General features: G+C 34.4%; 2 protein-coding genes across 2 annotated transcripts; both read left to right on the plus strand.

Moving 5' to 3' along the window:
* Positions 1-8,601: 8,601 nt before the first annotated feature.
* LOC120255209 (glycine-rich protein DOT1-like) lies at positions 8,602-9,516 on the plus strand. Its single transcript, XM_039263091.1, has one exon. The coding sequence runs from the start codon at positions 8,630-8,632 to the stop codon at positions 9,299-9,301; it is 672 nt and encodes a 223-aa protein (XP_039119025.1). The 5' UTR covers positions 8,602-8,629; the 3' UTR covers positions 9,302-9,516.
* A 6,804-nt stretch (positions 9,517-16,320) lies between these two features.
* On the plus strand, positions 16,321-16,835 carry LOC120255211 (glycine-rich cell wall structural protein 2-like). The gene has a single exon (XM_039263092.1). The coding sequence runs from the start codon at positions 16,363-16,365 to the stop codon at positions 16,651-16,653; it is 291 nt and encodes a 96-aa protein (XP_039119026.1). The 5' UTR covers positions 16,321-16,362; the 3' UTR covers positions 16,654-16,835.
* Positions 16,836-17,199: the final 364 nt, after the last annotated feature.

Here is a 17,199-nt window from a genome sequence, read left to right on the forward strand (position 1 = left end):
CAGTTAATATGTACACATGAAGTTTTTGTGGGTGAATATGACTTGATGTGATGAGATTATAGTACTGATAATTGGTAGGTTTTAAGGACAAAGACAATTCGCAGTTATTTTATAACAAGAGTGTCTTTAGATAGAATAGTAAATTAAAGTTAAATTTAATCTTATGGAAAAGATTGTTTGAGGATAGTTGAGCGCTAACTGCGGTATAAATTAGATGGAGTATTCTCTGTCGCTACTAGATGATGAATGTCATTATATATATTGGAAGATGACTTAATAGCTTTGGCTTTTGGAGCCGCCTATAATTTCAAGGTATTAATATGAACCCCGAAAAACGCTGAAGTGTATATTGAGTTAAGCATTTATTGGCCTGCTATTATTTGATCATGATTTATAGCCTTTTGCTTGTATGTACATTTGATTGATGAGAGAGTGGAGCCAAAAGTGGGTAGCTCATTGGCGCTTGCAATAGGAAGTTTCGATCATATGTTTGGAACAATATGCTCTAATAAAGGTTTCACTACTGCGTAGTATGGGAGTGAACGCGAAGCTTGATTATTATTTGAGATTATGATTTATAGCACTTTCGGTTGTATGTACACAATTGATGAGAGTGGACCCAAAAGTTAGGTAGTCGTTGGTGCACTTGTGGAAGTTTAATCTCATATTTGGCTACAATATCCTCTAATAAAGGTTTCTCTTTCTTGCGTATATGGAGTGAACCTGTACCCGAGCTTGATTCCCTTTTATTCTAAATTGTTCACCCATGAACTTCCTCTTTGTTTGATACTCGGATCTTTATCATCTTGTCCCAAGATTCTTTTTGTGTCTCATTTACCTTTGAATTTCCGGTTTAATATATTTGTCTTTTGTGAACTAACTTGCTGACTTTTATTCTTCTATGAAATTGTACATAAATTTGAAATATAGTGCGTGCAACAATTGTAATGATGCTCTGGATATTAATTTTTGCATTATCTTAGTGAAATTTTGCATGATATGCGATGACATTGAAGAATCGGCCCAAGCACTCTCAATTCCGAAGAGAGCTCGTGTTTCTCTTAAGATGAAGTATAGGGCTTATGATGATGTATAGGGTTATGTTATATTAGATCTTATTGTTGTAATAATGCTATGATTGTAATAACATTTTGCATATTTTATAAATATTATAATTGCTATGTTGATGAAATTAAATGGGGTCTAATATTAAATAATTTATTTGTAATTTATTTTATTTTTCAAATAGAATTGTGCAGTTTTCGTGACAAAATCGTATCAATATCATCTGTATGAATTCAAAACCGTGGACGTGACAAAAATGTGTCAACAATCATGTTAAATTTTAGCGTGACAAAAATGTGTCAACAATCATGTTAAATTTAAAAACCGTGACAAAATTGTACCAAAATTATCTTTGTGACAAAGCACTACAAGAAAATTATAGTTTGAAAAACAACATTTTTCGTTTCTAATCCATTGTCTAATTCCATTTGAAAGCGGATTTTAAAATGGAATATATTTGTTTCAAAACCCTTTGTTTCTAACTTTAACAACGGACTAGAAACGAAAACCTAACTGTTTCAAACTTTTGAAATTAAAAATGGAATAATTATATTTGTAATTCATTTCTAAATGTCGTTGTAATTTCGTTTCTAAATTTAGAAACATATTTGAAACAAAAATGTTACCGTTACAAAAATTAGGAACAGATTTCAAACGGAAAATTTTTTGTTTTATTTTCTTTATGTAGCTTTGAAAATAGAACCAATTTTGTTTCTAATCCGTTTCTAAAATTAATTTTTAAAAAATATTAAAAATTAATCCCTTTTTAATCTGTTTTCTAAAAATTCAAAGCAAAAATAAAAGAAAAATTAAATCCACAGCAAATTATACAAAAACCTGCTAAATTATACAAAACCCTACTATGTGAATTCACTAAAATTAAAAAGACCTACTTACACTGTTCAATCTACACCGTTTCTAGCAAACACAAATGAAATTGGGGCGTCTGATTCCATTGAAATATATGGCACCAGGCCAACAATGACAATAGACACCATCATACTCAGATGGCAGGCAAATGGTCGGTACTAATTCCAATACCAGTGTTAGCAATATAATTGCACGCCTTTGGAAAAAATCTTGATGAATACCGGAACGGAGTTTAACTTTCGGATATTGCGAATGAGGGTTTGGAGTTCGGTGTGCAAAATATTTTTAGTCACTAGCGATACCAATAGCTATTTTCATTCGTCTTAGCCAAGAGAATTGGCATCCTCCACCATCTATAATGAATCCACACATATGATTGTAAAGATCATAAAAAGTATCAGTCACTAAAGCAACCATAACAGAACACTTACAGTGAAGATGCTCATATAACGTTCCCTTCGATGCATATTCGAAGACAAGCATCCTTGAGAATGGTTCACTTTCTCTGCAATATCCCAATAACTTGGCTATGTTCTCATTATTCAACCTTGAAAAAGATGCAACCTAAATTAAAGTTCCCTCACACAATGATCAATTTATTCTTTTCTTGCAAAAAACGTGTTAAGAAATAATTACCTCATTTTGAAACTCGAGCTAAAAATATGTTGTCCATTGAATCTCTGAAATACTAAGTGACAGAACAGCGATTTTGGCACCACATTGGAGTATTCATAGCTTTCCTTGGCTGCTTGGATTTCACAGAGTAACCTAAAGACAAAAACAAAGGCTGTTAATAGAGTATACTTAAAAAAAAATTGAAGAATGACAAGAAATCCTACCAAAAGGCACCCTACATTGCTCAGTAGAACGCAGTTTGATGGACTCTTTTTCTTGAAAACAATTCCCCCGAGTGTTGAGTCTGTACAAATGATCCAGTAAAACTGAAGGAAGTTCAATGAAAACAAGCTTAAATTTAAATTAATTTAACACATTGTACCTTGGCAGATACTTAAGACAAGGAGGTATCTTCCCAACAAAAAAGTTGCATGAAAAATTAGCAAATGTCAATTAAGTTTACCCATATAAACCAGTCTGATCATCATAGGAGGAAGTCCTATCACAGAAATACAACAGTATGAAAAAAAAAATAAAAGAAAAGAAAAAAAGCTAAAATAGATAAATATGGCATACAAATAGATTAAAAGCATCAATATGTTCTAACATTAATGCGGTGTCATCTGTTTCAATGTTCATCATGCACTATCACTAAATTTAATTAAACCATATCAATTCCTACTCATAGTTATACTAGTTATCAACAAAAAAAAAGGCATGTTCCTCACCATAAACCATCATAACCAATAGAATAACCTCAACACTTTTTGTCCCTATTCTTCTATTAATGCAATCATGAGTTTTCAACTCAAAAGTTAAATAGTTTGAATTGAAAGAAAATCAATTGCAGCCTGGCCTTACTGCAGTAGTAAATTAAGATTAAAATACACACACACACACACACACACACACACACACATATATATATATATATATATATATATATATCAATTATTCAGAAGCTAAGGTACAAGAATGAATTAGTAGTTACTCCACGATCTTCAAAAAAAAAACAACAACATAAAGGATCTATCGCCATGATCTTCCAAAAAAAGAAGAAGAAGATGCATCTCATAGTTCTCAAATTAAGTGCAATCTAAACAGTTTGGTATTCATGAAAATCAGCATGAAGATTTCGTAAACCGGCATAAAGATCCAAGCCCTTTGAGTAGTTCAAAACTTAAACAAATTTGTCACAATCTACAACCCAAATCAATCAATCAGATAAACACAATAATTTTTTTTGGGCTTCTAAAAAATACCAAACAAAATATACAGAAAGAAAGGAAAGAACACAAGGAAGAAGGCAAGTGCTGAAATTTTACTAGTAAAGCAAGCAAAAAATCCACCTAGAAAAAATATTTGACGGCCCTAAAAAGCAAAGCATAAATGTCACTATACATTTTTGATGGGTTATCTAAAGATTAAAATGAAAACATATCCCTAATGCTCTCACTGAAGCTTATAAATCCGATGTTGAACTTCCAATGACAATTATCAACCAGAACTAGGTATTGGCACACATTAACTAAATAAAGTTGATGAAAACAATGCTAACTCCTAAAAAATAGGCATCATCACCGTCAAAAGAACATCCAAAACCCTAGAATTTCAATAGACACCAGATCATAGCAACTAATAGCATCAATTCTCAAGGAAAAAAGTGTTAAAAAAAACCAGAAGGATTGTTCTCCAAAACCAAAGGGCACGATATATGCAAGATTCAAAGGAAATAGGGAAATCAAACTAGAGTATTTCGGCAGAATGGTTGATGGCCACAGAGCTGCCGATGATGGGGATTCAACCGTCATTGGTGCAGTACCACCAGATCTTGTAGATCGACTCGAGGAGGATGCAAGGGTTGATGAAGAAGATAGGAGATGAAAGGATCGGTTGAGCTGGGGTGTGTAGCCGAAACGGATGCAATCGCTCTCACTATGGACTTTGTCGAGGGCTAGGAAGCGGCGGAGGCCGTAACGGCAGACGAAATGGGAAAGGGTGACGTAGGAGAGGGTGGAGACTGCGATGAGAGAGAGCTCGACGATGGTGTTGAAGGAGCGGCAGGTTGGGGAGTAGGAGAGGAGGAAGTGGGAGATCGCGGGGACGATAATGGAGAGGATCAAAAATAAATCCCAAGATGTTAGGGTTCGCCAGAGGCGGAGGCAGAGACGGAAGCTCCAGAGGTCATCACAAGTGGATTGAGACTGGGATTGGGATCGGCCTGGCTTTCTTCTCAGCAGAAGCGGCACCAATTGAAGGTGGTTTGCCATTGTTAGGATTTCTAGGGTTTGGAATGGGAGAGCGTTTTGATGGCAAAGAGGCGGTGGGAATAAAATATGAATTTTATTCATATTTATACTTAAATAAAATATTTATATTTTATATTTATATAAAATATGAATTTTTAAATCGGTTTCTAATCCATTTCTATTTAAAACGGACAAGAAACGGATATTTTATAATATTAATAATATTTAAATAAAATATTAATTTTTAAATCCGTTTTAATCCCTTTCAATTTAAAAGCAACTAGAAATGGATATTTTATAATAATAATAATATTTAAATAAATATGAATTTTTAAATCCGTTTCTAGTGTCTTTGTATTTGAAACGGACTAGAAATGAATATTTTATAATATTTAATAATATTTAAATAAAATATGAATTTCTAAATCCGTTTCAAATCCCTTTGTATTTGAAACGGACTAGAAACAGATATTTTATAATATTTAATAATATTTAAATAAAATATGAATTTTGAAATCCGTTTCTAGCCGTTTGTATCAAAAACGGACTAAAAACAGATATTTTATTATATTTAATAATATTTAAATAAAATATAAATTTTTAAAATCCGTTTCTAGTCCCTTTCTATTAGCAACGGATTAGAAACGGATAATTAGTAATTTTTTAATAAATTATATTTTGAAATTGTCATTTCTAATCCGTTGTTATTAGTAACACATTAAAAACAAGTTAGTGTTCCGTTTTTAAATTAGAAAGGAAGATTTATTCCGTTTCTAATCGGTTGCAATTAAAAAGGGAAGAAATTCCATTTCTAATGTTGTGTTTCTAAATATGCATATTCTTGTAGTGAAATCAACAGTGCCAAAAACTGTGACAAACTCGACCGTGCCAAAAATCATGCCAAACTTAATCGTGCCAAAAACCGTGACAAACTCAACCGTGCCAAAGACGGTGACAAAATCAACCGTCCCAAAAACCGTGCCTAAAACTATGACAATTTTGTCACGGTTTTACAATTCCGTGACATATTACATTTGTCACGGATGTTATAGCCACGGTTACTATTCTGTGTCAAAATCAGTTTGTCACGGTTTTTTGGTTCATTTCCGTGCCAAAATTACCATGCCAAATTCTTGTTTTTCTTGTAGTGATATCTATCTAGCACCTTCACTAGAGTACATAGATTACATAACAACATCACCTCAAAGTTTTGTAAACATACAAACAATCCACCATAGCCCTTGGTATATAAGTCAAGAAGAGTCACAAATTTCATCCCCCGTGATGCAAATAAAGATATTTGAGACAAAGTTCTCATCAGATTATGAACAAAAATTTGTTGGCATGGAACAACGATGAGAGGGAGACTTTTTTTGTTTTACAAATCCCTATAGGACATGAATTACAACCTTGACGGCAGGACTTGGTTTGCACTGGGGAAGAGGTTTGGAGATGACGAAGGGCGTTAGCGTCAGCATCATCGATGATGTGGTCAGGGTCGGCAAGGCTTGGATGGCACCGGAGAGCGAAAGGTTCGGAGACGACGAAGGGCTTCGGCGTCGGTAGGACTTGGATGGCATCGAAGAAGAGAGGTTTAGAGATGATGGAGGGCGTCAGCGCCGGCGTTGGTGATGGGGTTAGGCGAGAAAGAGGAATTAGGGCCAAGGTCTTCAGACAAGAGAGAGACGAGTGATTTTTTTATTTATTTTTTTGTTTTAAAGATGCTTATTAGGAGAGAGAGAACATGATCCATGTCAGTCGTGCAACCATTTTTGACAAGAGTTTTGTTTTATATAGCATTACTTAACATAAAATGATGATGTGCACTTTTGTATAAAGAGATAATGAGGTTAAAAGGAAAACATATTCACATGTGCTAAGATATATATATATATATATATATATATATATATATAATGATATACGTACAAGAGAATATTAGTATTCTAATTACATATCCTACTATTTTTTAATTAAGAATGAATTTATAAGTAGATATTTGTAAGAGTCAGTTGAGACAGTTGTGAGTTGAACTAGATATAAAACATCATTGAATGAAACGACTACATATAAATGGCATGGCCATAACCACTGGAAATTGTTTATAGATGATTAATCAACGATAAATGTATAGCATGGTTAAAGTGGACGGAAGGATTACATGTGTGGTGAGGCCATAGTTCACTGATGGTTACATGTAGATGACATTAGTGAAATTATTTGTTTCTTGTATTTATAATTTTTTATTTTTAAGTAAATAATTATAAATTGAGAAAAATGTAGTAAAAAAAATAATTAAAACATTGGAAAACACTAGAACAAGTCCGGTCATGTCTGAGAAGAGTAAAATATAAATGAAAAAGAAATCTCACCTAATGCAACACGAAAAAGAAAAACCCTACTTTTAGTTATTTATTTGTTTACAATTATTTTTTTTCTTATTTTGTTTATAAGCATCATTATTTGGGTTTTTATTGGGATATCTATGTTACGGAATTAATGTGTTATTTGTTTTTTATTAAGATAAAATATAGACCATATAAACTGTTAAAATAATTAATTAATAAACTTCATTGCTATATTTTTTTATATATGGGCGGATAAAGAAAGTAGCAACTAGCAAACAAACAATGCCATATCTGTAGCCTTCTGGCCAAAAGTCAAGTTTAACTTGACTTATTAGACCCTAGATTGGCGGAAAATCAGTTAGGTAGCATTGAGATGACTTTCATTAACCTGATAAAAATTCGAGCAGTTGTTGTTCACCAAATAAATGATAAATAAATATGTTGTATAATAATATATAACTGTAGTCTTTAGGGTAATTATGATGAACATTTCTTATATCAAAACATACCATGAGCATATATTGTTGTTATGAGAGCATATGAAAGGCGCTTGTTAATTTTACATATCATATGATTTATTGACTTTAAACTATCATACCATTTTATTCCTAATTTGAAGTTTTTTTAACTAAAACATAGAGAAAATAAAACCACCATTATTATCAAAGGGAATGAGATAAAAATGTAAAAAAAAAATTAATAAATAAAGATTCATATTTATTTAGTAAAAAAAAAAGTAAAATAAGCAAGTTAGGTCATAGGTTTTTGACACCACAAAATCATACTTTTGTCAGACTACTTTTGGTTTTTGCATGGTGGTTTATCTCATATTATTCATTGTTAATATTTTTTTTCAAGATCATCAGTATCATCATTTACAAGTAATATTACTCTGACCTTTTGTTATCATTAAACTCATAAATTCAAGCATTTAAAATTTAACTTAACAAAAAATAATCATATATATCAACAAAAATATATGATTGTTTATGTATCCAATAAAAATCCTATTTAATGTGTATCTCCACATAAAACAATTATTCATTGATATACTCCTTAACTAACAATCAACTCAATTTTTTCCCCAAACAATTCCTTCATCCTTACTCATCTTCTCCTCACCTAAACCCTAAGCACCAAACTTTATCTACAATGCAAAATAATTGAGGTTATTAAAAAAAAAAAAAGTTAACTATGACTCTATATATATATATAACAGTGTCGGTGGTTTTAGATAGCCTTTAAAAAAAGTGAAAAATAGACTAAAGTTTAAAAGGAAAATATGATAAGATCCGGGTACATGAGGAATTGCCATAAGGGAAGATATTGATCTTGGTGAGTTTCTATTTCCCACATGGGAAGTTGTTAAAATGTAACGTCACAAAGAGCCATGGCCCATGCAAATAAACCCTATAAATACCCTCCCATCCATTCGGCAACTCCACATCCCTTGCTCTACTTGAATTGCTAATACCATACACAATGGCAAAGAACAAAAAGCTTATGATTCTTGGCTTCATTCTTCTCCTAGCCATAGGTCTGTCCTCGGCAGCAAGGACCTTGAGTGATGGTAGAGAAGGATATGGATCTGGGTATGGGGCTGGTGAAGGTGGTGCAGGATATGGGAAAGGAGGTGGAGGTGGTGGTGGTAATGGTGGTGGATGTGGAGAAGGTGGTGGAGGATATGGAAAAGGAGGTGGAGGTGGCGGTGGACATAGTGGTGGAGGTGGAGGTGGAGAAGGTAGTGGAGGTGGAGGTAGTAGTGGACACGGCGGTGGAGGTGAAGGTGGTGGAGGAGGATATGGGAAGGGAGGTGGAAGCGGTGGTGGACAAGGTGGTGGAGGATATGGAAAAGGAGGTGGAGGTGGCGGTGGACATGGCGGTGGAGGCGGACAAGGTGGTGTAGGATATGGAAAAGGAAGTGGAGGTGGAGGTGGCGGTGGACAAGGTGGTGGAGGTGGCGGTGGACATGGCGGTGGAGGCGGACAAGGTGGTGGAGGATATGGCAAGGGAGGTGGAGGTGGCAGTGGACACGGTGGTGGAGGTGGACAAAGTAGTGGCGGTGGACAAGGTGGTGGAGGACATGGTGGGAGTGGGTCTGGGTATGGAAACGGAGGTGAAGGTGAAGGTGGAGGTGGAGGTGGACATCCTTAAAAGTACGTGTAGCTCCATGCATGGATTATAAAAAGCACTATGATGCATTAGTAGCTCCATGGCTGGATAAGTTGAACAGTGGTTGTTGTGTCGTATTGTTATAATAGTACTACTGTAAGGGCCTTTGCCTTTACGCTCTGTCGTGAGAATGTAACCAGTTCCATCATGCAGCCGCATGATAAATAAAACTACTGCTTTTTATGCTTGCTTTAATATGTATAGTGTGTTTTTCCTCCTCACCAATGCTGCAATACAAAGGTTGCACTTAATTTACAGCTTCAACCAGGGGCGGAAGGAGGGGGGTCAAGGGGGTGCTTGAGCACCGGCCCCCTTGGCCCCATCTTATATATATATATATATATATATATATACACATATATGACATATATACTTATATATATTATATATTTTTTTTTAATTAATATGAATGTATTTATATGTTTATATTTAATATAATCTTGGATATCATGTGGACTTATTTTTTAGATTATATAGTAACAAGCTATTTCACCCAATTAAAAATTTACTTTAATGATTTTTTTCTATATAAAATCTTCAAATTTTTAAAAAAACAACTTTATAATCGCGTTTTGATTTTTGTTGAATGCCATAATCTTACTGAGTCTTATTATTGAACTAGTTAAAACTAGATTGTATTTTGAGTCGAATGATTCAACTTTTTACTTAGTAATGATAGTTGTTAATTGTATATATATTTTTATATTTTTTTAAAAATATTTATTATTATTATTTAGTTTGAATTAATATAAAAAATTTCATATTTAAATTGAAACTAGATTGGATTTGACCGAATAATTAAACTCTTATCTCATGGTGATATAATCGTGTATATTTTTTGAAATATTAATTATTATAATTTTAAGTCTGAAGTAATATAATTTTTTTTTAAATTAAAGTTAGCACCCCCTTGATTTTGGCCCTAGTTCCGCCACTGGCTTCAACAAGTGCATTAAAAAGGGTAATTTTTGTTATGGAAATTAATGAAAGAAATAATTTAATTATTCCAAATAATTGTGATACAATCAAAATTTAAAGCTTCTATCTATAAAGATTCTAAATATAATATTTTGAATAAAATGCTTTAAATTGCACCTTAAAATTATATTATGAAATTAATAAAATTGATGGTTTTAGAATTTTCTTTTTATTTACTTACTTTATTTTTCTAGGATTTATTGAATAATATTATAAACATTCAATTATACAATTTTTTGATTAGATAATTAATAATTCTGTGATAAAAATATCATGATATAAAATATAAAGTTTACAATTTTAACAATAGTGAGTTGTTATAAAACTTATAAGACTAGTGGGATAGTAGTTTGATGTTTTCCCGCATGTATATAAATTTTTACATGTTCAAATAATATTTTAATAAATACATGAAAATTGGAAAACTATATGAAATTACTTGAAAGATGCAACCAGTGGGATAGTAGTTTGATGTGTGCCTGAAACACTAAAACATGTCATTTGAATGAATTAAACTAGATGGGACATAATATGAACTGTTGAAGTAAATTCAAAACCAGGCACAACTGCCGGTCATGGTGTATATACAATCCTTTGTTCTCTATTGTCATATGGGATATTACGTTGTGTAAGTATTTGTTGATCACAAAGTGGTAGTGTAGACCATCTTAATTTTTTTTTTTGTTGGATGAGTTGATGTGTGCATAAAAATTTTAAAATGTAGAGGAGAAAGAAATCTATATATTTGGGTTTTAGGAAAAGTACAGATCGAAGAAGAAGAATTTGGTGGATTTTGAGGTGTGTCTGAACACTGTCTTTTAGGAATTTATCGTCTACAAGTCTGCACTAGGTTTTGCAATAATTCCTTTAGGTTACAACAAAATTCCAAAATTAAACTTTGCTGAAAAAGTAGTAATCTTCTTTAAGAATGTTTCTGTATTTAAAAAAGATGAAGAGTTGTGAACCAACGGTTGGATTTGTCTGTTAGAGAAAACAACTGACAGGTGACATGTCTTCTTAAAAATAATAATAATAAATTATTTAATTCAACCCAAGATGGCCCAAGTGCCTATTCATAGATTAAATAAATAAATATATATATTAGAGGGCCCACTTGCATTCTTCTCAAATCAAAATATTTGATTTGTTAATTATCTTGTATTATATAAACATATGTTCATTCTTCTCTTTATCTGATGTGGGACTAAACTATTCACAACTATTCACACATACTACACTAACACCGGGTGTTCAAAACAGCTATCTTTAGTCTGATGCAGTGGAAAGACAAATCAGGGGAAAGAGAGAAAGAACAAGAGAGCATATATATCATATGTGCTGGCTTTTATTCATGATCCAATAGAAGAAAACGTTGTATTTTTAGTAATATTTGAACTTATTACAAAAGGTTTAATTAGGTTTGAACCTCTTTGTCTCTATATTCCGGGACGGTGAAGATAAATTTCATTTTCTCTTAACAGCATGTGATAACTTTCTAGTTTTCTCTTTTGTTAGAGTACTTTTGTACATGTATATTATATTTATATGTATATACATACTTATGTGTACACCATTGATGTATTTTATATGGGTTGGTTTGACCTAGTGAATTGCATTCATTCTTTTCTCTCAATCTTTTATCTATCATGGTATTAGATGCTAGCTGATCTCACCGGACCTTTGATCCATCCATTGTTTATTAGCTCTCCAACAAGCATTTTGCATAAGTTTGCTTTGTTCTTTCTTGGTTGCTCAGTTGAATCTGGAATTCCTTGTTTTTGTTTTCTTGCTTTGTTGTTTGTTTCATGTAAAATTAGACTTTGATTGTTCGGTTAACTCATCATCCTTGACGACCTCTGCATGTTGCAGACGACCTTTACACATGTTGCTACCAGCGATCATCGCCAGATCATCACCAGCCACCCACACTTAACATCTCTTAGCCACTCCACAGCCACCCGCGATGACCAACACATCTCAGCTTTCTTTGTTGCTCAGCCCATGCAATCCTCATTGTCGGATCTCACCCCGCCAGTCGCGATCATCGGCAGATCATCACCAGAACAAATCCTCGCTGCCGGACCATCCTTAGCACAGATCCTGCTCAGCCCTGCTTGCCATGACAAATTGGGCCATCACTACTTCCTCGCCACTGCCAGCTCTCCGTCTCTTCTTGCCAATGAGTTCTTCTCAACCGACGAGCTCACAACTTCAATTGATAACCCTACCAGAAGACCAACACGATGTTCCGCGCTCGGATTTTCAACATTGCAATTCTCGAAATCCTGTCTTCTTTTGTTTATTTTGATTCTCAGTTTACAGTACATATATATAATACATATAATTTATATATATATATATTAATTAAAAACAAAAGAAAAACAAACAAACACAAAAAAAATGGCATCGTCTTCTTCTTCTCCACATTTTCTAGCTCCAATCGATATCAAATTAAGCTGTTCCAATCACCGAGAATGGTTTACTACCATTTGCATTGTTTTACTTGGTATGGATCTACTTGGCCATGTCAATGGTACCTCTCCTTAACCATCCACGCCCGATGCATCATGGACACTTGTTGATCACCGTACCATGATGATTATTTGTCAGTCTTGTGAGATTGATGTTTGTATGGAAATTGGACATCTTCCCACTGCTCATGCAATGTGGGATCACTTGAGTTGTATGTTTGAGCATTCTAGCTCTGCTTGTTAGTATGCCATTTTACAAGACTTTACTCATGTACAGTAACGTGAGCGTTCCATCAGGGAGTATGTCAGTGACCAGCGATCCTTGTGGCATCAGATTGATTCTTTAGAGGAGTCTACTTGGTTGACATGCAAATGTTGTAAAACTCGTACTCAGTCTCGGCAAACACAGTGCACTTTAGAATTCCTGATGAGTTTTCGTCCTAATTTTGGGGTTGTTCACAACCAACTGCTCAGTTGGGACCTTCTTCCCTCATTTGATGATGTTATTCTTAGTGTTATTGCTGAGGAGACTCATCTCAGCACACTATCTTCATGACTTCTCTCTACAGACACAGTTCTTGCCGTGACTTCTCTACGATCCTCTCGTGTACCCTCTGGCTTTTATGTGCAACCAGCTCTTCCTTCATCTACCTTTTCTCGATCATCTGTCATCTATCATTACTGCAAGTGTCCTGGTCATATGAAGAATCAGTGTCTTAAACTTCAGCAACGTCAGCAGCAGCAGTCATCACAATCACGCCCCCTGCCTCGATCTCCTACTTCCTCTCCACATGTTGCCTTTGTTTCAGCTTCAGCTTCTCCTTCCTCTGTTGACATTCTCTCTCAGGTTTGCTTAGCTTACTGAACAACTTCATTCAATGCAGTAAACTCTGCCCTCCAGCATTTCCTCTGCTATGTCTTCCTCCTCCTCCTGGATTTTAGATTTTGGCACCACTCATCATATGACTACAGATCACTCTAGTCTAGTCTCTATTTCTACACCTCACATCTTTTCTAGTGTTCGTACTGCTGATGGGAGTCTTCATCCTGTCACATAATGTGGTCGTCTTCAGTTCACCTCCTTCGACATTCCTGATGTTCATCATGTTCCCTAATTAGCTCTCTTCACACAACAAACTTCTCGAGGCCTCACTATTCTTTTTCTTTATATTGACGATATGGTTATTACTAGTGATGATGTTGATAATGTTATTTCTCTAAAATGGATGTTACACACCATGTTTAAGATGAAAGACCTTAGCCCTCTTCATTACTTTCTAGGTCTTGAGGTTGCTTATTCTTGTCGAGGTTACTTGATGTCTCAACAGAAGTAAATTTTTGACAATTTTCGATGAGATGATATCACTAATCTCTACTCCTATTTGAGTTGCATCACCGACTCTAATCTTCTGATGGTGAGCTTCTGTCTGATCTCACTCATTTTCATGCACTTGTTGGTGCCCTCGTCTATCTGACCATCACTAGGCCTGATATTGTCTATGTTGTTCGTGTTCTTATTCAGTTTGTGAGTGCTCCTCGCTCTACTCATTATGCTGCCCTCTTATAAGTTCTTCATTGTCTTTTTGGCACTATATCTCGCTCTCTACTTTTCTCTGCCAAGTTTTCTCTTGAGTTGAGTGCTTATTGTAATGCTGATTAGGCAGGTGATACTTTTGATTGGTGATCTACTACTGGTTTCTGCATTTTCCTTGGAGATTATCTTATCTCTTGGAAAAATAAGAAACAATCTACTGTTGCTCTTTCTACTGTTGAGGCTGAGTATTGTGCTATGTCCTCTACTGCTAAGGAGGTTCTTTGGTTGTATCAGATTTTTATGGACTTTGGTGTCTCTATCTTTGTCCTTATTCCTATATACTGTGATAACTAAAGTGCCATCAAAATGGCTGCCAATCCTGTATGTATGAGCGTATGAAGCATCTTGAGGTCGCTCTTCACGTACTTCATCCATCATCATTATCTTGCTGCCAGTATTCTTGTTCCTTATGTTGCCTCTATACAGTAGATTGCTGATCTTTTCACCAAAGCTCATATTGTCTTCCAGTTTCAGTTTCTTGTTGACAAACGCTCGGTTCATGACCCACCATGAGTTTGAGGGGCGTGGTAAAGTACTTGTACATATATACATATATACATACTCATGTGTACACTATTGTTGTATTTATATGGGGTGACTTGCACTAGTGAATTGCATTCATTCTTTTCTCTCAATCTTTTATATATCACCTTTTATTTTGAAGCTAATATGATTTATATATTATTGTATATTTGAGCCACTGTAGGCAAGGTGCAACGTTAATTATGTCAAGTTTGTAGGTTTCTATCCATAGAGAAGAACAAGTCTAATTGGCTAATTAGTATTATGAATAGTCGCTATAGATTGTTCGGTAGATAATTAGGTAGCAATTAGGTGACTAAAATTAACTTGATAAAAATTCAATCAGATTAATCCAATATATATATATATAAATGTAATACTAGTAATAAAATAAAAGAAAAAACAAAAAGAAAGGACACGCCAACTTTGTCCAGAAAATCCAAGATGGAAAAACCATGAGCAGAGGAGTGAAAATTCACTATGTCAAAAACTGAGTATAGAGAAAATGATTTTTGTCTGGGTACTCCAAAAAACAGATGCAAAGGCTTATATAAGTAACATATAGTGACATATAAAAAAAAACTATATCAAAACATACAGTGAGACAAATTATGAGAAATGTCAAAACATCCTGTGAGTATATGTATTGTGGAAATTTAAATAGAATTAGTGAACTAAATCATGGTTTTCCTTGCTGCTTTTAATCAAACTATTTTTGATGGTTGCATGATATTATATTATTTCAAGTTTGTCAGATATTATCAACTGTTATTATTTTTTCAAGCTCATTAGTATATATTATCATTTTCAAGTAATTATATATTACTCTAATCACTATGACATCATTAAACTCACAAATTCAAGGCTTTATAAGTCCCTTGGTTGAGCTTCCAAAAATAATTACAAATATATGAACGAAACTATATGATTAAATGCATATAAAAATCCTATTTATATGTATATCCCCATGAAAAACAAAAATTTATTGCTATGCCGTGAATCAATAGTCAACATAAACTTGGCATTGAAACAATCCCTTTCAACCATACTCATCTTGTCCTTCCCTACACATCAAACCTAAATTCTAAGTCTATCTAGAAGGAGCAATAATTAATTGAGGTTGTTAAAAAAAAGTTAACTATTAGTATCTTTTTATGTAAATATGAATTTTATGAAGATATATATATTTATATAATTGTCCATGTTTTCAAAGAGCCTTTTGAAAAAGTGAGAGATAGATTAAAGCTAATAAGAAAATTTTATAAGATGTGACTACGTGAGAAATTGTCAAAAGGAAAAAAATTAATCTTGGCATGTTTTCCAAAAGTCCGCATTTCACGCATAGTGGAGTAGTTAAAATGTAACATTCATAGAAGACTAGTCCCATGCAAAGAAGCCCTATAAATACCCACCATGCACTCTGCAACTCCACAACCCTTACAACTTCTACTTGTCTTACTACTATTATTATAGTCACAATGGCTAAGAACAAAGTGCTTTTGGTTCTTGGGTTAATACTTCTCCTCGCCATAGGTCTGTCCTCTGCTGAGAGGACCTTGAATGAGGGTTACACGCCCGGTGGAGGTGAAGGTGGACATGGTGGTGGAGGATATGGGAAGGGAGGTGGAGGTGGACATGGTGGTGGAGGATATGGAAAGGGAGGTGGAGGTGAAGGTGGACATGGCGGTGGAGGATATGGGAAGGGAGGCGGAGGAGGACATGGTGGTGGATATGGCAAAGGTGGTGGAGGTGGACATGGACATCCTTAGAGGAAGGATGAGTAGATCCATGGATGAGGAAGAGCACTAGGATGAGGATGAGCAGCTCCATGGATTGATATATATATATATATATATGTTTGAGCAGTGGTTGTGTGATAATATTATTGTGTGAGTATCATTATGTGATGTGATAAATAAAACTACTGCTTTTATATATGCTTGCTTTTGTTGATTTTTACTTTTCTACTTGATGCATGTTGCAGTGCGAACATTTTATTTCATTCACATCTTGAACTCAAGCTCATTGGAAGGGGTAAAATTTGTTAATGGAAGTGAATGACAGAAATAATTACCGTTTTCAAATAACTGTGATCTTATTTAAAAAAAAACTTTTATCTATCAAGATACAAAAGATAATATTTTGTATAGGGATGGGCATGGGGCGGGGAGTCTCTACACCCGCGGGGATCTTCCCCGTTTGGGGTGCGGAATCCCCAGTTTCCTCCCAGCAGGGACGGGGCGAGGGAATAAAATTCCCCGATCACTCTAGCGGGCGGGGGCGGGGAGTAATCTCCCCGCCCCACGGAGTCCCCG

This window comes from Dioscorea cayenensis, unplaced genomic scaffold (genome assembly GCF_009730915.1).
Source record: "Dioscorea cayenensis subsp. rotundata cultivar TDr96_F1 unplaced genomic scaffold, TDr96_F1_v2_PseudoChromosome.rev07_lg8_w22 25.fasta BLBR01000892.1, whole genome shotgun sequence".
In the NCBI taxonomy this organism is placed as follows: domain Eukaryota; kingdom Viridiplantae; phylum Streptophyta; class Magnoliopsida; order Dioscoreales; family Dioscoreaceae; genus Dioscorea; species Dioscorea cayenensis.